This window comes from Amphiura filiformis, chromosome 11, assembly GCF_039555335.1.
Source record: "Amphiura filiformis chromosome 11, Afil_fr2py, whole genome shotgun sequence".
NCBI lineage: Eukaryota > Metazoa > Echinodermata > Ophiuroidea > Amphilepidida > Amphiuridae > Amphiura > Amphiura filiformis.
The window spans coordinates 36,117,789-36,142,165 of record NC_092638.1 but is presented as its reverse complement, the minus strand read 5'-3'; the positions used below and the strand labels follow the sequence as shown (position 1 = coordinate 36,142,165).

Here is a 24,377-nt window from a genome sequence, read left to right as displayed (position 1 = left end):
ATTTTCTCTTTCTCTCTTCGTACCACTCCACTCTCCTACTATTCTATGCTATGCTCTGCTCTATTCGGTTCTCCTCTTCCCCTCTACCCGACTCCCTTCTCTCTCAGAGATATATATATCGCCTTTTCATCAGATCCACAAATAAGGAGGCATTCAAAAGATGGTATGACAGCTGAAACATTGATAGCAGTAAATGATGACATACAGGATCCTAGAGGCTTGTATGTTGACGAAGCAAGTGAGTGATTGCCATAATCAGGGGCGTAGCAAGAGCCGCGGGGCCCCATGGACAAGAAACAGAGCGGGCCCTTTTAGCAGGGCCAGATTTACCATTGGGCCAGAGGGCCCAATGATTGCCCCGTGCATGTTCCTTTTAGCCCGACAACACCGTGTTTTGGACCAAAATATGGTAAAATTGCACAATTTTGCGCGCTTCGTGCATATCATAGTCCTATATAGCAAAATTCACCTTCATTTTGGGCTAAAATGGTCTGAAATTGAAAATAATTTCGCGCGCAAATTAATGTCCTAGTAAGATTGGAACAAAACATGCTATGCTTCTGCATGCCACCACTGTCGATCTTATAGTAGGCCCCACATGACTTCCTCAAGTTGAATTTGAGGCCTCCAAATTTTGGCCTAGGTAAGTTCTGCCTTTTTAGCATCTCTTTAATCAGCGGTGAGCGCTTCTTTCATTTTCTCTTTTGCTTGGGGCCCCTGAGCCCCCCGCTGAGCCCTCGGGGCCCATGGACTTCGTCCACCCTGTCTCCTCGCTTGCTACGCGCCTGGCCATAATGTGTGTGAGGACCGGTGGCATAGCCAGCTTTAAAATGCGTAAAAACTGAAAGAAAAAAAACTGAATCGACGGGTGATCCGGGCGGGTGATTCAAATTCAAATTCAAATGGTCAGGAAAGCTTAGGTTTCATTATCATTGTGGTATCGGACTTTTTATTTTTTCGGAGAAGATCAGTTAGGGCAACTACTTGATTATATTTCTACATGTTCATACTACAATTTCGGAAAAATTTCATCGGTCATTTAAAAAAAAAATTGCATTTTCGTTACTTAAATTGAGGTTATAGCGCACTCAACGGTCAATCTCTCCATAGAGCTACATGTTAAGACCAGTTATAGAAAAACGGCCCTAAACTAAAAACGGCCGATTAATTTTTCTCCAAATTTTGCACGTGACGTAGATTTAACATCTGTAATGTAATACAAGTGGTGTCGTTCCTGTTCTTCTAAATTCATTTATAAAATGTTCGCCCAGACCCTACTATTATTTTAGGCAATGAGGAGTCTTTTTTCGGGGAGGGTCATAGGCAGATACGACACTGGTTCAGCATTCTTAGCATTGGAGTGCACAAATAATATAATAGCATAGTAACTGACACACATGCATTGTCATTACTTTACTTTAGCAAGTGTCTACGGGGTGTGCACAGATTTCGAGTCAAAGGTTACTTCCGGTTCAGGACGACATTATTTCAAAATGCCTCTTCTGCCACAAATAAGAGCATAGTGACGCTACCATTGATGAAACAGTGTCTATGTTGATCAGTGTCATTAAGGGGTCACTTCCAATCTGAGTCTAAGCACATTCAAAATGTCTCTTTTGCCACAAATAACATAGCAGACAAGAGTGACGTCACTGGCATGCACACTCATCAAGGGGTCATAAACAGCACAACTGTCTTTATATTCTACGATCACATGTCAAGTTTTTATATGTACATGTATATTCTTGTGAAATAGATAGCAGACTTTATTGGAGCGACGAAATCCTGAACAAGATTGAAGTCTATGATTGGAGCGGGATGAGTGCCACCAGAACAGTTCTGTTTCAAGGTACGCAATATGCTCGTATCTCTATTCGGGAAGGGCGACTGTTAAAAGTCAGGCAAAATCACGCAGTTCAAAATAAAATGGTATACCATGTCAGCCTGGTCTTTTAAGTAAATTGCAGGATATAATCAATTTACATACGGCTCTAAATTGACTATAAAGTGCAAAACAAAAATAACTATCCCTTTGGATTTCTTTCTATATTTCAAAACAAAAATAACTACCCCTTTGGATTTCTTTCTATATTTCAAAAAGCATATCTTCGATTGAAACATTTTTGACATGCATCATTCATTAAAGCATTAAAAATAACCCATCCATTTGGTTAGATAATCATGATAACAGGATGCATTTCTCATCGCACCAACAGGGCTAAGCACAAATATCCCTCGAGGCCTGGATGCATACAAAGGCGACCTATATTTCATTGATGCGGTAAACACAGAAGAGCATATATACCGGATTCCACTAGATGGTAGCAGTAGCACACCAATACCGATTCCGTATACCATCGATACCGGAAGTCTCAAACACCTTATCGATTTGGTGATGTATGATTCAGGTAAGATATCAGAGTTCAAAGGTTAAAGATAAGTTGGACTTGCGTAGACTAAATCCGCCAGTCTCCTAACCGATACGCACGGACGCTATAGACTGCTGGTTTATCCGCGGCCGAACAGGATTATGGGTAAAAACGCACAGGATTGTGGGATAAGTCAAGGACGCCTCGACAGGGCCTGACGGAGTTAGGCTAGGACTGAAGTAGTATGTTGGTTAGTCTGTAAGTAGGGTAGGGTGTATTGATGGATATGTGATGTGTGGAGATTAGGCGGGTTGAGAAGTTGGTCATTGGGGTGGGTGTAGGGGTGTGTTGGCGCTTTGTAGTGTATTCGCGTGTGGAGTTCAGTACATGTGCAATTGTAGGCGCGTGTGAAAAGATGTGGCTTGCAAGAATGTGGTGTTGTGATAATGGGTGTGAGTGGACGGGTGTAGGTTCAAATTCCTGACAACCAGTAGACCATGATGCCTTGGTTTCAGAGTAAGGCCTACACATTCCCAGTTTAAACAGAGTTTACAGTTTTAATATGACATAACATTTCACTGTCATTACACAGGAACACTTGAATGCCTAGAGGTCAGTTTTGATACATCACTCGTTGAACCTGTCTGTGAAGGAGATGATGTGACCTTCACAGTTACAAACCATGGAACTAAATACGCGGTTTTTGGTAAGTATAGATTATGCATTGGCTGTGGAAGTAGAGGGGGTAGTTAGCCATCCGTCTTCCCAACATTTTAGGCGGGGAGTTTGTTCCTGGGACGGGCAATATTTATCCCTCTGACATATAATTATAGCCGTTGAAAAAGGCTACTGACCTTTTTAGTATACCAGATTTGCAAAACAAGGCCATAGCAGCATTTGAACTATTTAAACCCCCAATGGGCTGTAGAAGTCTGGTAAATGTTTTAAAGGTCAAATTAGGACAGGCAATTTTATTCAAATGACCGACAAATCTCAATTTCTAGCTAAGACCCTGGACACGTCCGCCCTAAATTTTTCCATGCGAGACTTTCTTCCTAAAATCTTAAAATAGGAGAAAAGTTAAAGTAACGATTGCCCAGTGCATCTTCCGTTTTATCTTAAAAACACTGTTTTGGATTCCCAAATAGGGTAAAATTGCACAATTTAAACGCGTAATAAAATTCACCTTCATTTTGGGCTAAAATAATCTAAAATTGAAATATGCTCACCCTCTACTGAGATATGCAATCAGTGGGTAAATTACAAGTACATAAATGAAATACTTAACTTGGCCTATATTTATCGACGTTGCATTAGACTGCATAGTCGATTTTTGATAAATAAAAAAGTTGTACTCGAAACTATACAAAATGTTTATATCACAAATTTGTTGACTTTGGAGCGGGACTTTGTCCCTAATACACATTGTCAATCATATATTTGTTATCTATCCAATCTAACCGCAAGCACCAAGCATGTACTTCCATGCACCAAGTGTGAGTTTAACTTTCGCGCCAATACAAAGCGCCGCAAATTCCACAGTTAGTTGTGTACGCTGTAGTTAGTAGTAATGGCACGAAGGATTTATATCAGGAGATCTGGGCGACAAATTAAAAGCTAAATCTGTTTAAAATGCATTAGCCTACATCATGGCTAATTTTAGTAATCCAATAATCGGACAGCTTTCCATAGACGCAAATGTGCACAAATCACTACAAATCGGAGTTTTGTACCTTCTCGCTTCTCACCACTGCGGCCCGGGTTCGATTCTCCGCATTGTCACAGATGTAGTTGGTTGCCGATCCATGCTCGTCCTCAAAAGATATCTCCGGGTGCTCCAGTTTTCCTCCTTCTAAAATGGGACCACTTCCCATATCCCTGTCACGTAATATTCGGCTGGCATCCCTTTAATTTAGTAGCCTCTGAGCACTATTGGGCGTTGTCTGGCTTTGGCTGAATGTTTTAAATAAACTAAATAAATAATCCTCAAATACTTTGAATTTCCACAGATGTAACTACATTGGACGGTGTAGCCATCGGTGGGGAAGATTTCCAAGTGAAGAATGAAGCTTTTAATCTTACAGCTGGAGAATCTGTTAACGTTGCTATTCAGATACTCGATGATTCGATCTACGAGTCATCGGAAACATTCACCGTACATTTGATGGATGAAAATGGGGAGTTAATTCCATATTCTAATGGCTCAGTGACCGTTACAATAGAACCCGATCTACGATGTAAAGGTATGATAAGGTACTATTATCCAATTTAGCTTACTCAAACAACCTAAGCTAATCGCAGATCCATCATTTGCGTTAGTGATAAAATTATTAGCCCAGCCCGGCCGTCAAAGATAACCAAGGGGGAGGGGTTGGTCAGGCCCACCACACAGTGTCCTCGCCCCGATATCTTCATGGCAGAAATCGCCATGGTAGGTTGAATCCACCGCCACGCATAGCCATTTTATATCGACCTGTTTAATAGTTTTGTGTCGCATAAGAGCCGAAGGATATCTGACTAAGGCTACTGACAATAGCCCTGATTAGCCCGGTTACTGTCCTCGCTGTGTGTTAGTCAAGCATGGTACACCATAGGTCATATGGTTTTAGACTACCTTCACGATTGGCCTATACACTGCGCTTTATAAGTCGGCACATATAAATCAAAATTATTGTCAGTTTTTGACTCAAGACGCAAGCTAGTATCTCAAAGCGCAAGCCAGCGACTATCATATCTGTTAAAAATATATATTCAAGTGCAAGGAACCACATCTGGTTTCTTTATACGAAATCATTTACGGGAGATATTCATCATTTTCAAACCCGGTATCCAAAAGATTTATCGTCTGAATATCAATCGTGCATAGCACATCCACGTGTATCGATCCCGTGTATTCATTTCAGTGTCTCTTGCTGTATAGTGTAATTATTAACCGGGCGATGTCGGTGTGCACCATTAGTTTCTACAGTAAAATCAATGATTTTCATTTCGCTCTTGTAAAATTATTCCATGAGCTACTGAATTTTTACTTGTTTGTTAGTTATAGGTTAAAATAGTCATTTACTTTTATATTGAGGAAACAAATCGGTGAAAATCGCATTTTTGTATAATTTTTAGCCGAAAATCAATTTTGCCTATACTTTAATTGTACATAGCCAGAATTTCCCAAATTTAGATTTGGATATGATTACAGTTATGGCTTAGGGCTTTTAGGTTATGATATATAGGGTTAGAGTTAAGGTTAGGTCACCATTAGGGTTAGTGTTAGGGTTTAGGTTAGGTTATAGGGTACGGGTAAGGATTTGGGTTTATAACACTTTTATTGGGGGTTCGGAACTTCGGACTAATGACCCTTTAGACTATCGACATAATTATGTGATGCGATCAAGCAAAATCAGTCGGAACTCGGAAATATTGATTTTGAGATACAGCCAAACAAAGATAATATTTCCTTTTGTTTCCTGAAGTTTTGGAAACTCTTTAATTGCTCATATCTTTGGAACTGGTTGTTCAATTTCAGTGGGGTTTTCTGCAAAATGCAGCTTTGTAAATGCTTTATACTATCCTATAAGAATCTGAAAATTTTATATTTCCGAGTTCCGCCTGATTTTGCTTGATCGCATCACATATCATTAACCGTTCACATGATTAATATTCTAATAAATAGGCGAAAGATACATAATTTGCGTAGTCAGACGTATTTTCGGCCCTCAATCGATGTTGACTTGAGTATGTCCTTCGTGAATGGCTCATTGTGCCCCCATTCACAAAAGACATACAGACATACTACTGACAAAGAACACCAGCACAGTAGCCAGAGTGTCTCGAAGCTATCAACTTGTGACTTTACGCTCATTTTGTGGTAGCAGGTCTCATTTAGTCATTATAATACAAATTAAGGAACGGTTTATAGATATCTGAGATTCGCCAATTTTTACAATTTCAAATTATAATTAGTTAAGTATGAAATATCTTCTGTAGTAATGGTAACCACTCACCCGACATTGCCCTAGCTCTCACCCTCCTATTTGTACTCTGTCGCTTTTATGCACACTGAGCATGTGTACAATACTCTGGGTAAAATTCACACCCATAATGATACATACATGTATGAAAACAGAAGCGGCATTGCTAAAGCTATAATGATTTTAAAAGTTACATGTTACGCTTTAACTTAAACAGAGGTGGAATATCAGTCCGATGATTTTATCCTATCAGCCAATGCGGGAAGAGATAACATCTACACAGCTCCTCTCACTTGCTTCAAAGTGTTTCGTTTTACAAGCCTTCCTATTGATTCCATCGATAAACCACGAGGTCTCAGCTATGATCCTGTCGAAAGGAAGATCTATTGGATAGAAGCGGCTAATACGAAAATTGTCCGAAGCAATTATGATGGCACTGACCCAGAAGATGTTGTAACTGGGATAAGCAGTAAGTATTCATAAACAATGCAATTCAAGTAGTGATGTAACATATTTATCATAGCGATGAGTCTTTACATATTTTGAATGTATTGCCCTGCACTATAAACAGGCTGCACTCATCACCTGTGTATGTGAGTTTCAAACGTGCACCAATACAGTACCAGAAACAGTGCTCAAAATGTTCGTGTTCCAAAATCCACTACCATCACTTCTGGCTCTTTTTATTATAATGCCATTCAGGATTGGGCCAACTTACCAAGTGCAATCAAATCAATTTCTGATAAACCAAGTTTCAAAAAGTCTGTGACAACTCCTCTTTTTAACCAAATGTAGTTTCTAATGATTTTAATCATGTTTAAATACTTTTTTTAATTTTTAATATTCACTTGTATATATATATATATTTAATAATAATAATGATATTATTTATTTCTTATATAGCGCAGTACAATATAATATTTCAAAGCGCTTTACAATAAACCTAATAATAACACATGATACAAATTTATACATGGAAAGCAAATATATAAATTACACTGGTTAAAAACCATGCACATATAAAACCAATTAACATGATTAAGAACAAGATCAATATTTGTATGTTTTTGTTTTTATTTATGCCTTTTTGCCCTTCTATGTATAAAGGACCCCTTCGCAAAATCGCCTGTGATATCTCCTTGCATTGTTTTTTATGTGTATTATACGTTATTTATCTTAATGCATTTTATATCTATTTACCTTGTATTGATGTATCATTGTATGTGCAATATGGAGATACCGAATAAAATCAAATCAAATCAAATGTGTTCAATCATACCGTCTTTTTTCAACGATACTAATACTTACAGGTGCGAATACTGGGGCATGCTTGAAATTCATCTGAATAAAGAACTTTCTACATGTTCTACTAAGTATCCCGATGTGACGATGGGGGCCGGTACAAAATAAGGAAGCTGACACTAGCTGTGAATATTAGGCCTACTCTCTCAAAGAGTGAACTCTCTCACCAAAGAGTGAAAACTTCTCCAAACAGGGAGTGAAAATCACACATAAGAGAGCGAAAATCACTCTTACAAGAGTGAAACCACTTTTCGAATAATGTCCCTTATATCATACCATGAAAGAGTAGTTTCACTCTTCAAGGAGTGATGTTCATTCATAGGTGGAGTGATTTTACTCCATTTGGAGTGGTTTGCACTCTTCGCACTCTTTTGGAGAGTTAAGGGAGCTTTCCCCTCTTTTACATTAAAAGAGTAATATTATTGTGCTATCTTTCTAGAGCGTGGCGATTCCTGCAATTATTTGATGTAGTTAAATGGTTTATAGAGCGATATGTGTGACACATAGGTTGGTGACAATTCAAGTTAAAATAAGAACAAGTATAAGTTAATCTTTATTTTTTTTCTTTGAAGGTCCATATGCATTGCGGCTTGACATTGTCAACCGAATTGTGTTTTGGACACAATTAATCCCAGCAAAGAAGGGAATCCGATACATATACATGGACAAAACTCGTCAAGGATTTGTGTCAAATAGTGACTTTGGAGCAACGGATGCAACTGCGCTTGCTGTTGGTAACATTACTGAGTAAGTAATGCTTTTTTATACTTCCGTGCGGATTCTCACGCGGAACTTGTATTCTGGATCAAAGCCATTCCCGGAAGCCATTTTGGTTTTCCGCACATGGAGAGCAAATAGTGTACACTGACAAAGATTACACACAGCGCAATTTGAATTGGAAGTTTGTCGGACGTATAGCGAAATTATCCGGAGATACACTTTTGCCCGCTATGAGCGCCACGCAAATATGGAGGAGTCACTCCGGGGTGGCTACTCTTTAAAATTTCGGTCTACCTCATTGATTACGTTACATATCCTTCACACATTTTGTGATATTTTACCAAGATTGGGTAATAATGTGCAAACATACCTGCAACTATACCAATCGTCAACATTTCACTACTAATTGCCTCAGTCGAATATCACTTTCCGGAGAGCTGAACTTAATAACATGCTATGCTGAACAATACCGCATCCATATCGTGGTCATCATTACATGACCTGGCTCTGGCTTTCTAACAAGCAGGCCATCTCATGCAAAAACTTTATGTGGGAATTTAAGCTAACAAGGAAACTTGGTTAGAATTTAAAGGATTATATCCCACCCAATTTCAAAATGGCCGCCAAGCAGATGCTTGGGTTTTACTTATTATGTCATTATCTAAATCAATATATTATTGAAAAATAACACTTTAATGTTTTGCAAAAGTTCATTCTACAAATTATATACTTAGAAAACTTGCTTGATTTATTGTTGTTTAAGAGTAAATTATGTACGTTTTACAAAAGTATTGTTGTTTCAGCCCTCTTTACAACATAACTCAAGAACCATAGACCTACAAAAGTATATCTGTGATATTTGAATTCTTCTACACGCTCGCTATGAAATGATCAGTGCAATTTTTGCCAAAGCTCACCACCATTCGCAAGATGCTGTGAACTACCAAATCGCAACAGTTTAAAATAGTTGCTAACCTTAAAATCCGTTGTTGCAGGCTTATATACATCGCTTATACGGGAGCTACACCACAAATCAGGAGGTTTTCGCTTGACGGATCCGTGGATGAAACTCTTATTGCTGCAAACGATGATATTGATACTGTTGGTGGGATGTACCTCGACGAAAATGGTAATCCACTTTAATATTTTAGCTTGATAGCCATTTTGTATCGGTTTGTGTCTTGCTGCGAAAAACATTTATATGCGTTTATATTTTAACAACAACAACAATAATAATAATAATTCATAATAATAATAATAATAATAATAATTTGTCTTCAATCTGTTTTTGTTTTTGTTCCCAGCTGGTAAACTGTATTGGAGTGATAGAGCATTGCATAAAATTGAGATATACGACCTCCAATCAGGCAGCAGGAGCTCTCTCTTCAGTGGTAGGTGATTATACACGAAGCCAAAAAAAAAAAAAAGATGAAAAGGTCATATCTTAAAATCCTGCCCATCAAAATGAACCAAAATTACACACAGGATTACTTCAATTCTATACTCTAAATAAATGTCAGTAACCAGGCAGTTGACTAACTGACACAACAGCAAAATGCAGACATGGAACAGCTTCCTGGACCAAATTTGTGCGAATGTGAACAAGGCCCTTGCACAGATGATAATTCCCAAAGAGTAAGTGGAATAGTTTGGAACAAGACCTGTTTCTTAAAGAAAGTGCGTGCAAAGCACAAAGCACCACCGTTTTGTAAATTATCATCTGTTCAATGATTCTCACAGATTGCTTGTGCTGGGTGCCAATTATTGTGCTGGCAATATGGTCCAGGAAGCTGTTCCATAGTTTGCTGTTGTGTCAGTTGCATTGGACAGGATTTTAAGATATGACCTTGTGAAAAAATTAGAAGTTTCTTTTTGACTTAGTGTACATAGTCCTACCAGTGAACTTAGTATTCGGGACGATTGGGTGATGCTGGTATACCATCTCTCACATTGTTTGTGACTATCTACCCGATTTATTATGCACTTAATATGTATCATAATCGCCATTATCCAGCTCATCATCGTCGTCATCATCATCGTCGTTCTTCATCATCATCATCATCCATCGTGATCATCCACCATGCACCATTTTCACGACCACCATCATCGTCTCATGTTCACATTATTACCCTTATCATCGTCGTCGTTTGTCATTATCATCATCATCTTTGAGCAACCCAATCTTTTGTATGATTTTTGTCGTAATTTTATGTTGTACACATTGACTTGTCCTTAAAAATGTCAAAATCCATTAAAAACAAAACATCAGTCCACTAATACTATATATTTTAGATTGGGACATCCTTTTGTATGATCGGATAATTAGGCACAGTTCCATTGAAACTGCTGTTTTTTAATAGCTTTAATCGTGTTCATAACATTCAGGAACTGCGATAAACGATCCGGGAGGACTGAGCGCTTATAAAGAATATATGTATTTCATCGACGGAATGAACTTCCCAGACGGGTATGACATTTCACGGATTGCGTTAGATGGGAGCGAAACCGAGTCGACTCAGATGTGGTCTGTTTTTGATGAATGGGGCGTGAATAGCGCTACAGATATACTTATGTATGACTTTGGTAAGAATTAACAGTGTAAGAATTGATATGAACAAAAAAGGTAAAATCAGCCAAACCGAGGTTCTGTCCTCAGCCTCGCTTTGCACAATATTTGCACTCAGGTTCATGGTTCGATTCCCAGTGTACAAAAGGGCGTAGAGACTGTCACGTCATGACGGAAATCCAAGCCCTGATGGGCTTGGGCCCAGTATCAAGAAAAAACATCAAGGTCGGAACCCCGGCAGGGCTGAGGCCGGAGACTTCCATAGTGAGGACTTGCAACTAATGAGTTCCAATATATAATAGCCCCGCAGGGCAAGAAAGCAAGAGTAACCTTAATGTAACGTTGACCAACAGAGGGCGTCAATATAGTCATCCTAAACTGCTCTATAAGTCGATATAATGTTGATAATAAGTCAACATGGTACGATACATTATCTCGCCATGTTATTAAGTCGGATGACACTAAAAATATTCCGTAGATATCTCATATTTTCAAATATTTTGTGTCGTTTTTATATAATTATGTGATGTTTTATAATGCTGAATATTTTGTAATACTATGGGCATAAGGCCTGAATGTATTTAATAGAAATGAACTTGAACTATATAAATATACACTACAGATAGATATTCTACCGCCTACATAATCATATCTCATCGTCATTTATTCAACAGGCAAACCACAGGAAATCGTATGTGGCCCTGAAATTTATTTCGAAGAAGTTGAAATTGGACCAATTTGTGAAGGAAAGTCTGTTAGTGTTACTTTACATAACATTGGAGACCGAGATGGAACCGTGAGTAAGTTGAAAATATGTTCAAGTTTATATCCTTGCTATGAGGTCATGGGCTCGCTTCAGCAGAGAGGTTTTATAATAGCTATCTAGTCGATCACTTGTCACGCAGCTTATAACAATTTCTTGTTCTTCTCAATGCTATGCATTGATATCTTAGTATTATTGCCGATTCAATTGTGTGTTTTAGCATAGCCCATTGGATTAAATACCGCCCTCAAATTTATATTACATTATAAAAACTCAGTTTCGTATCAGATATTTTAGGGTGTGAAGTATTTTTTTCCTTCATATTGATTGCTATTAAAAGAATCAGAAACAAATTGCATCGAGCCTGAATTAAAAAGAACTTCCAAATGGGTTATTCCTTAAAACTATATTTCGGCACATTCTCTTATCCGAGTCATATTTCATTGAGTTCTTTTTACCGAAGACGATTTGTATTCATTGGGTCCTTCTTACAGTTTGAGACGTTACGGCGGTGGCCTAGCGTCATAACGGCACGGGGCACGCGCCCCAATCAATTTTTGAAAAAACAAAATGAAAATGCAATAGAAAAATTGCCGGATGTACCCTCAATCAGGGCCGGTGCCCTCCCCGGGCTAACTCACGCCACGCCACTGTGTACAAATATGTTACTTTAACTGCCATTATTTGGTTCCACATAATTTTCAGACGTTACAACAGTACTAATATTAAACGAGACCCTGATTTCAGCGGGCGTGTATGAGACAGAGGTTTTAGACTTCACTGCGTTCGGTGATGAGGATTTTGAAAACAAAACGATAGAGGTGTCCATTCCTGTCAATGGATCGGTTACGGTCGGCTGTTTTAATGTAATCGCTGATGACGTAGAGGAGCTTGAGGAAGAACTCTTTGGCCTTCAATTACAAAGTACTGGCTGGGACGTGGATCTGACTTTCAACAGAACGGCCAATGTGACGATAGCGGCGGATAACGACACACTCTGCGGTAAAATATGAAATTGGTGGTAATATGGTTACTAATACAAGAGCTAGAGGGCTTTATTTTGCACATAAATACGGCTATACCCGCATTTTATTAGTACACAAACTTAATTTGCTGAGAAATGGCCAGTCATTTGTTTTAGCACCTGGGTTGAGTTACTGCGAAACGGCAGGCCCTTTGATTAAATTTAGGGCCCTGGCTTATGATGTTGTACACACAATGAGGCGCTCCTAGCCTCATGTTACAAAAGCAGTCTTAGTTCTCTCGTGGAGAGAAAAAATACAGGCAATTATGCCAGTAATGCAAATAATACTTAAAAAATCTCGTATTTTATCAGTTAAGACAGACATTTTTTAATGGTGATGGTCGGCGGGATTTTTAAGGGCCGGTTAATGAACGCCAATCAAACAATTTCCTAACAGAGTACCGGGGTAAGGTATTCGCAATGGGCTATTCCAGAAAGTAAGTGCACACCCCTATAGAGGAGTAAATATATATGATATGATGATGGTGAAATAAACTTGAACTTGTAAATTTTCAATTAAAGAAATGTCCGGATTTCCAAGTCTGCTTTCTGAAAACGACTGGAATTCCAGTTGCTAAAGTCCAAAAATGAGGTCTCAAAATTGAAGATTTTTTTACCTTTGGGCACTTTAAAAATCTGGATTTCCAACAGTCACGATTGGACAAAAAGTCCGGAAATCCGAACTCCTCTATAGGGGGCATGCATCTATATTCTGGAATAGCCCAATGTTCTATGAATAGGTCTGCGATATTGATATGAATCAAGTGACATATTGTCGAATGGTGGTGTAGTTTGACAATCTTCTATGTTCTACATACCTGAAGTAAGTATTGGGGACCATGGGGGAATGCATGTGGGGAATCTTGCCCCCTGGAATGATGGCCGCCGTGATATTTTAAAATGTTAGACATTTTCCCCCATTTTTGAAATTTCGGGAACTGTTTTCCCCTTGAAAGTCTCCTTTGCATCCATTCTCTACGCCACAATAAATAACTACTGTAGGCCTATATTTATTGACTTTCACAGAGATTCTACCGTGTATAAGTGGCATTCGCCTTAACCAGCGATACAGCACTAACACCAACTCATACTTACTAACTTGGAGCGAACCGCGATTCACCAGAGGAGATACATGGTGTGAGGCAGATGAAGTTCAAGTTCACGTTGAATCCACTGTGATGGGCTCTTCACACAACTACACACGACCATGGCAAATCGAAAATAGCATAGAGCTTGTCCTTAATGACGGTGTGGAGAATTACATGTAAGTTACTATCGATACAATAATTCTTGGCCAGGTCAAAAATATCATGGCTAGAAGAATACCGATGTCAAGTCAAGCCTCTATGGTAGTTTGAGAATTTTCTCTCTTGCCATGAAGGCGTACGGTTTATGTGTTAAGTGTATCTTCAAACATACCAACAAACATAAACCACCTCGACAAACATAATATATATTATATTATGTTATATTATATTATATTATATTATATTATATTATATTATATTATATTATATTATATTATATTATATTATATTAGTGACACGATCTGGTCCATGGGGGCCAAAGGCGGCAAATGTGAAACTGAGATAAAGGTAAAAAGATGAGTAAAAAACAATAAAATACATAAGAAAATAGGTATCAAAAAACTTCATAACTTTAGAACCATGTATGCTAGATCTTTGGTGTTTTCAGAAAATGATAGCCTTTTGTATGTATATATTTTGTAATAATTACAGTAACTCAATTATCAGAAATGCCTCCTTTGGCCCCCATTGACCAGATAGATTTGTGAACGTTCAGGCAATCCAAGAACATGACGAAACTAATCCGATGGTTGTTTGTCTTTTTCCTTAACAGTGTAGAAGTGACTCCACGCAATACCCCTGCTAACCAGACATCCGTTAAAGGAGAGCGCTATTTCATTAAGGGTAAATCTTCCCAACCAAGTCAAAACACAGTTGACATTATTAGCCTTTTTGAAGTATGACGTGCACAAAAGGAGAGGGCGTACTTTGGTTTGGGTAATATTTTGTATGCTTCTCAGCTGACAAAAGATTACCCAAATTAAAGTACGCCCTCTCCTTTTGTGTCCGCCATATTTCAAAAAGGCTAATTAGATTTGTTTTACGTCGACGATACCTGAAAGCGTGACGTCAATTTGTACTAACCCCAAAATTAGTTTTCCATCCGTCATAAAAAAAACCAAAAAACGAGTATCTTAAAGCCCAAACGACTTAAGCTAATCGTAGACATTGTAGATGCATCATTTGCGCTTATTTCAGTGATAATATTTTTTTTACCCCAGAACTGACCATCAACAATGACCATAGAGGGGGTGGTTACGCCCACCATAGGCTTCTACAGTAAAATTCATGATTTTCATTTCGCTCTTGTAAAATTATTCCAAGAAATATCGACTTTTTTATAGTTGGTTTGCAATATAGTCATTCCTTTTATGTTTAGAAAATTCGGTGTAAATCACATGTTCGTAGACTTTTTAACTGAAAATTTTGCCTACTTATGTATATAGCCAGAATTTCCCAATTTTGCAAGGGTGCGCTCACAAATAAAGCAACAGTGAAGTGTGAAAACTTCATACGCGCGGTTCATACGTACAGATTATCAATTGAAATACCGGGTGTCCCAAAGAAAGGTTACATATAGAATTTTGAAAATAATCTAAGTTAATGTTAACAAAATAAATGTCATTTTTATGACATAATATACGTGCCATCTACTAGAACCCCTGGGAATGTCAAGTTCACAACTTGCGTACTAAGCGGTCTAAGCCCGCATTCCACACATTCCTGAGCATGCTGTTTACGTGACATAATGCAAAACGGGGTTGGTCACAGCCACTGTGCTTTTGGTAGGGAGTTTGAGTAGGCCCAGTCATATCACGGTTGATGAAATATTTTAGTCAGATGAACAGATAATAAAACTCATTCAGTTTTATTTCAAGATTTCAGTCAGAAATGTTTAATTTTGTTACAGTAGGCCTATATAACACAGCAGCGATTTCAACTCAACAAAACCCAAATAAAGCCTAAATGCTAAATATTGTTATTAATTTCACTATGTTGATGACAGATACAGCGTGCAGAAACGCCTTCTCTTCTTTATTTTCTTTGTTACCGCCATGAATCTAAATGCTCTAAAACTGATTTATTTTCAGTGTTCAGTATTTTGTTTCTTTTGTGCAATAAGTCCAACCACTAAAAATTAAGAGAAAATAGAAAGTAATAAAGAAAAAATATGAGAACAAAAGTGTGTTTGTGTTCAACTTTCGTTGTGCGATATTTTAATGGTTAGCCACTCTTGACACCCCTGTTATCTTTCGCTCATAAGTTAAGTTTCTTTTAAGATACGGAGTTGAAACTTAGCAGTTAATGAAAAAAAGGATGAATAAATGATATCTAAAAAAATGACAGTGTTATGTTGTAACATCACAAAATGCGGTCCGATTTCTATATGTAACCTTTTTATGGGACACCTTGTACGTGTAAGATCGGCCGTATAAAAAGAGATTGCGATTTGCCTTTTGGATTCAAACGCACGGTATGTACGCACGGTTCACGTTAAAATTGACACTTCATACGGCGTCACGACGGTTCATGCAACGCGACTAATTTTCACAACGAAAAAGTATCATTTTGAAAATAGAATCATGATATAAATGCATGTAGTGGTCCTTAAAGGTTCGTAACCCGATCAACAACATCATCCCTCCGATTTTTGTCATTGTTAATGAGTTTTTGGTATCATAAAATAGATCGTATTTTTCTTATTCCTATTCTGAAATTTGACGCTCCAAGTCGCGTCATTCACATTGTATGAAAAGAGCGAACCGCAATAACTGCTGAAGCTAGAAGCTGCCCGCGTGGCGCAGTTGTTTAGAGCGTCGTATTTTTGTACCAGAGGTCCCCGGTTCAAATCCCGGTAGTGATAGTTTTTTTTTCTGCTCCATTTTTTAAGCCCAAAATTATCTACATTCATTTGAAATGTACATATTGCAAAGGGAAACATATTTGGTTTCTTTTTTTTTTCTGAATCGGTACGAAAAAGAGTTTTTAAAAATCAAAATTTTCTGTTCAATACGGCATTACGTGCATTTCCAGCATTGTCGTCGGGACATTTCTGTTTTGCTTTGTTATTGAGCTCTATTGCCATTATGCCATAATTTATATACAAAAATCATCATGAACGATATACAGACTAACACGAAAAGACTGGTTGTGGGGAAATGTCACCGTAGTATTGGAATGTATACCTAGTACAGTGGAGCTTGGTTAATGTCAGTGCAACCACGCACGCATGGCCAATGACGAACGGGAATTACGGCACATGTTATTGCTTGCCTTCCCAGAATGCAATTCACGCATATCAAGTATTGGGTTGCAAATTTTGCTATTTATTCACATTTACGCAGAAAAATGCTCTCGTTTTTTTTCACAAAGCTGCATAAAGGGGACAATATTTGATATTAAATGTAATTTTAAAGACAATCCATATCCAAAACCAATAGGGTTACCCCCCTTTAATCTACCAAAATATTTGTTATTTGGCAACCATAATATTTTGGAAAGTACTGAAATACACTTAATTTTAAGCAGCATGTTAACCTTGAAGTAGATATGCCAATCCAGCTTGGAACCGAGACTAGCAATATGTACGCACGTTTTGAATGCCGTATAAACGTATGGTCCACGCAGGACGTGAAAATCGCAATCTTTCTATTATATTTTTTCGTATATCATATTTGTAACACATGTGGTAAAATCTGTTGATTTTTCAGAAAATCTTTTTTTTTTCAGTGAATTATGAAAAACGGGGTGAAAGGAAATCAAAAGTTTACAAAAATGATGTACAAAAACGGGGCATTAGCGGTTAAGCCCCCGCCTCATAACACCGGTAAAATATTGTGATATGCACCTTCTCGTTGGCCTGTTTTAGATCAAAAGTAACATAATTTTGTCCCATTTTGACATTAAAAATTTGCGCGTATTTGACCAATTCAAGTACAATCATTTTGGTAAAGGGCGATCTGGCCGATTTTGCAATTTTGCTCCTGAATTTAGCATTGATCCAGATCGACCGGCTATGTAGGCCTACGTTAAGGGTGGTCTTAACCCTGGAATTATGGAAACTTTCGGGCTTCGTAACTGCTAAATTATTAGTCCAAAGAATATAGAAGTATACATTTTTAGACTGGAAATGACTTGCTGAATTCATCTGTGAGGTCCAATTTGGGCCAAAATGCTCATTTTTGGAGAAAATAAAAAAAACGGGGTTTTTGGCCCAAAATATTTCGTGTAACGCAACAAAAAAAATTGTTTGGCCAAAATTTTTTTTATTAATTTTAAAAACTAGATAAAAATATCTAGGGACAGTTTTTTTTTTTTTTAAATTTTGACCAACTTTGAGAAATTTGCACCAAAAATGGTCAAAAAAGCAAAATTTTCAAAAGCAAATATTTTTGGTGAAGTTGGTCAAAATTCAAAAAAATGAAAAAACGGTCCCTAGATATTTTTATTTAGTTTTTAAAAATTAATAAAAAAATTTTTTTGGCCAAACTATTTTTTTTGTTACGTTGCACAAAAAATTTAGCCAAAAACCCGTTTTTGGGATTTTCTCCAAAATGAGCATTTTGGCCCAAATTGGACCTCACAGATGAATTCATCAAGTCATTTCCAGTCTAAAATGTATACTTTTATATTCTTTAGACTAATAATTTAGCAGTTATGAGGCCCAAAAGTTTTCATAATTCCAGGGTTCAGACCAACCTTAACCGTTGCTCATGTAAAAATAACATACTGCAAATTTATAATTGCTTGTGAACATTGCGTGACTAGGCATACGTGTTAAAATAATGGAGAGGTCAACAATTATTTTTCGTGCCACCCGTTCGCCCCTGGTTCGCCCTAAATTCGCTTTAACTAACAGTTGACGTATATTTAATATACGTCGCGATATTCTCTTGCATATGCCTACTCACGTGACTTTTTCCGGGCTTTTTCCCTTTCAAATATCGGTAATTGTAGCAATCCCAGTGTACCCAGTAATTGACGACGCGTATGCAGGCGGCATGACGTTCAGCATCTCCATAGACGTAGATGTAACCTTAACAGACTGGACCATCGAGCTCAATTTTCGCCGACAAGTTTTTCAGTTGAAGGTATGTGCATCTTGACTATTAGTTAGAACTATGGGCCAGTGGCCAACATGAAATTCATGTGTAAGGTTATTGAAAAGGCTGCGTCATGTCAGGTAGTCACACATGTCGACAACTACAACCTGGAGCTGCCATTTTAAAGGTAAAGAACGACATCCTCCAGTACGTGGACCATAAAAAATGTCTTCCTGGTGCTGCTTGACATGTCAGCAGCCTTTGATACGGTGGATCACCATATCCTGTTGAATAGACTCAAATCAGATTTCAATATCGATGACACAGTCAATTCCTGGTATAGGTCATATTTTAATCACCGCAACGTCAAGAGTGTTATTAACAACGATAAGTTTAATGAACATAGGCTCGCCTACTCATTACCCCAGGGTTCCATCATTGGCCCTCACTGTTTTATCATGTATACCATTTCCGTCGGCGAAATCATTCGTCGTTATAAAATCATGCTTTCATTGTTATGCGGACGATATACAGCTTTATGCTACTTTTAAATCCAAAGTCAGTGGTGACCGTGAGCGTGTGCTCAATAACATGTCTGGTTGTATTTCTGATATTAACTCTTGGATGGTTAGTAACAAGCTGCAGCTCAATCAGAACAAAACGGAATTTTTCATCATTGCCACCAATAGAGCTCTCAATAAGCTTCCCGTCACTGGTCACTGTGCTGAGCTTGGGCAACCACTCAATCAAACCATCTACCAATGTTAAGAACCTAGGTGTTGTTTCCGATGGAGCTCTAAATATGTCTTCCCATATTAGCAATCTTTGTAAAACTCTCAACTTTCACATCCGTAACTTATGGCGCATACGACGTTTTCTCTCAGCCAGGATGCGTGTCATCATGCCGTCAGAGCACTTGTTTTGTCTCGCATAGATTATGTTAAATCCCTCATGTTTGGTGCCCGTGAAATGGACCTAAAACGGCTGCCAGCGTCTCCAAAATAAGGCAGCCAGGCTGATCTTTGTATGTGGACGAGACAGGTGCTCTGCCGATTGGTTAAATACCCTCCATTGGCTCCCGATGAAAGAAAGAATTAACTTCAAAATCATGTTGCACACATACAACTGCATATCAGGTACTGCTCCGGCATATTTGCAAGATCTAGTCAAGCTTTATAATATTCATCTAGATTCATCTAGAAGCAGTCGCAGGCTTCGCTCATCATCTGACAAAACAAGGCTCTATACCGTTCGCTCCTATTATGCAGCTGCCCTATTATGTGCGGCTGCAAGGTGATGGATATATTGACATTAGGTTTCACTGCCTGAACATAATTGTTCATATCTCACTTCCTTTTTCAACCAAATCAACGGTAATAACTCTTGTAGTGAGGGATCAACATTTAACCACAAATTGCCTCTGGCAAAAACTATTTCTCAAAGAACTAAATATCACACAAGGTCATCTTTATGTAACTCATTGACCCATCTGTGTCATATACTGCCTCTAGCTATAATGACCGCATGGTGCTTTAGTCACCTCATTGACAGATACTAACCCCATGAGTGAATTCTAGTTGTGTTTGATTCTCTTTAGGCAGTGAAACCTAATGAACGGAGCCCATCCAAAGGAAGCACAATGGCTCAAATCTGTTGAGGACAACGACAGCGGTTGATCGACGCAGGAAACTCAGAGAAACATCTTCTTCCTCCTCTTCCTCGTTCTTATTCTCATCCCCATCTCCCATCGCAAATCTCCTATATCACGCATTGCCTTTCTTAATTAAAAGGCCTTATAATTTTATCCATTCCGTTTTATTATAATTCTTACCTGACAGATCGTGCATTGTATAGCCGACGTTTTGCTCCACAACGATAAGACCAGGAAACAGTCTCTATGGGGTGGACACCGTTCTACATACGTGATAACAACTGGTCCGGGATACCAGACCCTTAATTCAGGCGATACCCTGGATATCCAGATGACCGCCAATGTCTGGAAGAAACTACGACCTGAAGGGGATTACGTAACAGGAATGATGACCCAGGTTTATACTCTGTCCGGTAGTGGTTGAATGGCTGGAATACAAAATGTTATAGACATGTGAAACCTGAATACAGTCAATTAAGATAAAATTATGTTATCCTTGATTAATGACAATACATTGTTCACTGGATTTCGCCGTAACCATTAGGTCATTGAATTCTGCTCTAAATTGCTGCGTCAAAGTACAGCATTTATTATATGAATAGATGCATCGTCCGGAAAGAACAAAAGAATTGTCAAAAACTTGATTTTTGGCGAATGGGGTTCAGAATTTGTATGTAGGGTAGCACGGAAAATGCTAGCGTATAATTGGAAGTGAATCTGAAAAGGTGTGAAGGTGATTACTAGGTAGGCCTGTAGCCGTGTTCAAAAATTCTGAATCAGCATTATTTTCCATTAATTTTCGATATGAAGTACCACGTGAAATGAAGCAAAATATTTGTTTATTATTAAACAATGATTGACTGTAGGATTGGTGTCCCTTTTGAATTAATGAGGGACTCTAAATAACATTTAGCATGGTTTAGATACATTTTGTACCCAGCGAAAAATAGCATAGAACAATAGAACTGAAGTAGAGCCTACTTTAATGTTACGTGTAAATATAGCCTCGCGGGAGCATCTGTTTAGTTTTCTTTATCAGTCGTTTATTTTTATAACTTGCTGGTAACGTCTACCGCATAACTCTAATACTCATCAGACATCTGACAATATGGTGGTCTGCTAATGGCTATTCCATAAGCTGTACTCGATAATATATTATCGACTTTATATGTGACCGTACACGACAAATGTACATAAATGTATGTAATTGTATTATAAATACAGCATCTGGGTTTTACACGGGTTCCTATAATTCATTTCTCAAACAGTTGAAAATATCACAATTTTTACTTTGGATTTCAAAATCAAATCTTTACTTATAAAATGCAGTTAAAGATATCCACAGCAAACAGCAAGGCCCCGCTAATTAGTGTATTGCTTTTCGAGTGTACTGGAAACAAAACCTACGTTTTTCCTGAAAACAAATCAAATTTTCTATAATAGTAACACTATATGTGGTACTGATCATGCGCAAATCGTAGAATAGAAACTAAGCGGCAGGCTCTATGGCAGGGCTATGGTATCTCATATCATGTAAATGGTATGCTTAGCCTGAGTCTCTCGGCCTATCTCGAACAAAATCGCCATGCGTAGCTTTTGAAAAATGAGAGGATTCATGGTACTATCACGGCAATTTTTGACACGAAGATATAGGGATGATGACGCAGTGCGCCAATTATGACAGTTTGATATTTATTACCAGCAATGTGGAAAAAGAGACACATGTAGAACCGAAAAAGGTACCAATTTGTTGAAGGAGCAAAGTTCAACAAACCATAACCCCGTTTCTGAATATCGTTTGAAGTCAAATGATATACCATTTTAAAGCTTATGATATACAGGGTGTCTCAATAAAACAGAACCCTCATTGTGCCCTCATTTTCTCCTATTTCTGAAAAGGTGATCAAATGTATTTAAACCTTAAATCGTTAGCTTTAATAAATCAAAACAATAATTATTTCAATCGGTTCACAATTTTTGAAGACATGTTCTCTTTAAGAAATGTACACGTTTTTCACTCTGTCCACGGATGAGATTTGGCTACATCAAAGGTTAAAACGGAACACGGGGAAATGACATGGATAGATGATAGCATTAGGCTTTGGAACGCAATAACAATGAGCGAGGATCACCAACCAGCCTCCAACATCTTCGCAACCGTATTACTGCTGCATTCGCAAGTATACGGCGTACAAGGAGGGTACACAATGCAATTGATGCAATGAGGATCAGGGCTGAAACCTGTATTCGTCAAGGAGGCAACCAGGTAGAAGGCAAAGCAGCACAGTAAACTCACTTCAGAATAACCAAGGACATACCAAACAGTCACTTTCAGGCTCAAACAGCCATTTTAGGCTACCTTTTATCCCCAAAGTATCCCAAGAATATGACATGTTGTAAATAAATAGAAAGCAAGAAACAACAAAGTAAGAAAGTAAGAAACATAATAAACCAAAAAGGCATAAATAACAAAGAAAAAAAAAGTTTAATTGCTAGTATATATAGCAAGAAAAGTCCCATACCACCCCGGGCATACCACATCCATATTACCGACAAGTTAATGACACTTAACAAAATTATTGCCCATGGGCCCACCGGTAAAGCCCATTCCCTAAATATCATTGAAGAATGCTTGATATTTATGCATGGTACGCGTACTCCTTTTTAATCTTTGAATTAGCCAAACCTCAGACTGAAAAACGGGTACTTTTCTTTAAAAGGGCATATCTTCAAAAGTTGTGATCCGTTTGAAATAATTTTTCGGTTTGTTAAAAAAAATTACCAAAAATAGGAGAAAAAGAGGCGCAATGAGGATTCTGTTTTTTGGGACACCCTGTATATTTTCTAAACGAAATTTTTTTCTAAAAGAAATAAAACTAAATTGACCGGGTCGAATTTATGGCTCATGCGTGGTGTACGATCACATAATTATCTATGTACATGTACAGGACTGATTATGGTACAACTTTAACCTTATTCTCTTCCGTGACAACTTTCACTCTTAACTAATTGACGCAAAAGAACTTCAAAACTCCAAGGTGATTATCTTTATATCTTTATATCTATTTCTTTCAAAGATAAATGTATCTTGAGTATAATCATGATAATAAAAGCAGTAGTGCATTAAAACTATTAGTTAGTGACCGTAAAATATTTTTATCCTTATTTTGTTGAGCGCTACCCAGCAAACACAAAACGTTTTCGACATCATTCGCTAAAGGTTATAAAAGGTCGTCAGAAAACGTTTAAATGTCGGGTTATATAAAGGGTATATTAAGAGTATAAAACGTTTTCATACCCTTTTTTTTGTTGATAATCTACTGCTCAGCAAACAAAAATGTTTTACAGAAAATGTTTAAATGTCGGGTTATATAATGGGTATAAAAACGTTTTAATAACATTCCAAAAACATTCTTGAAACCTTGATACAAAACATTCTAAACAAAATGTTATTTTGGGGTTGAAAAAAAATATTTTGCGAAAAATGTTTGCCCAAAATATTTTCAATAACGTTTGAAAAACGTTTTCATGACCTTTATATAACACGACATTTAAATGTTATTAAAAGGTTTTGAAAAAAAGATTTTAAGAACATTTCTGTGTTTACTGGGTTCAAATATTTTAACATAATGTTATTTAAGTATTGACACAATATTTGGCAAAAATGTTAGCAAAAATAGTTTACAATAACATTTTTTGAAAACATTTACAAATATTGTTGCAGTGTGTTTTCATACAAAACGTTTTAAAACGTTATCATGACTTTTATATAACCCGACATTTTAATGTTATTAAAACGTTTTTACCTAAACCAAAAGCCAAAATATAACTTATTTAAAACGTTTTTGTGTTTGCTGGGTATATACATATAACCCTTCTACAAGTGA

At 37.6% G+C, this 24,377-nt stretch overlaps 1 protein-coding gene across 1 annotated transcript in view; it reads left to right on the top strand.

Moving 5' to 3' along the window:
• The window catches only part of LOC140164791 (uncharacterized), a 38,468-nt gene extending 14,611 nt beyond the window's left edge, over window positions 1–23,857 (top strand). Inside the window, exons 5-20 of the mRNA XM_072188156.1 lie at window positions 108–238; window positions 1,757–1,849; window positions 2,217–2,408; window positions 2,962–3,075; window positions 4,379–4,612; window positions 6,552–6,803; window positions 8,209–8,383; window positions 9,352–9,485; window positions 9,661–9,747; window positions 10,742–10,939; window positions 11,597–11,722; window positions 12,391–12,687; window positions 13,736–13,973; window positions 14,570–14,640; window positions 18,754–18,887; window positions 20,678–23,857. Coding sequence (XP_072044257.1) covers window positions 108–238; window positions 1,757–1,849; window positions 2,217–2,408; window positions 2,962–3,075; window positions 4,379–4,612; window positions 6,552–6,803; window positions 8,209–8,383; window positions 9,352–9,485; window positions 9,661–9,747; window positions 10,742–10,939; window positions 11,597–11,722; window positions 12,391–12,687; window positions 13,736–13,973; window positions 14,570–14,640; window positions 18,754–18,887; window positions 20,678–20,914 — 2,713 coding nt within the window. The 3' untranslated portion in view covers window positions 20,915–23,857. The remainder of the gene's footprint in view (window positions 1–107; window positions 239–1,756; window positions 1,850–2,216; window positions 2,409–2,961; window positions 3,076–4,378; window positions 4,613–6,551; window positions 6,804–8,208; window positions 8,384–9,351; window positions 9,486–9,660; window positions 9,748–10,741; window positions 10,940–11,596; window positions 11,723–12,390; window positions 12,688–13,735; window positions 13,974–14,569; window positions 14,641–18,753; window positions 18,888–20,677) is intronic.
• The last annotated feature ends 520 nt before the right edge of the window (window positions 23,858–24,377 follow it).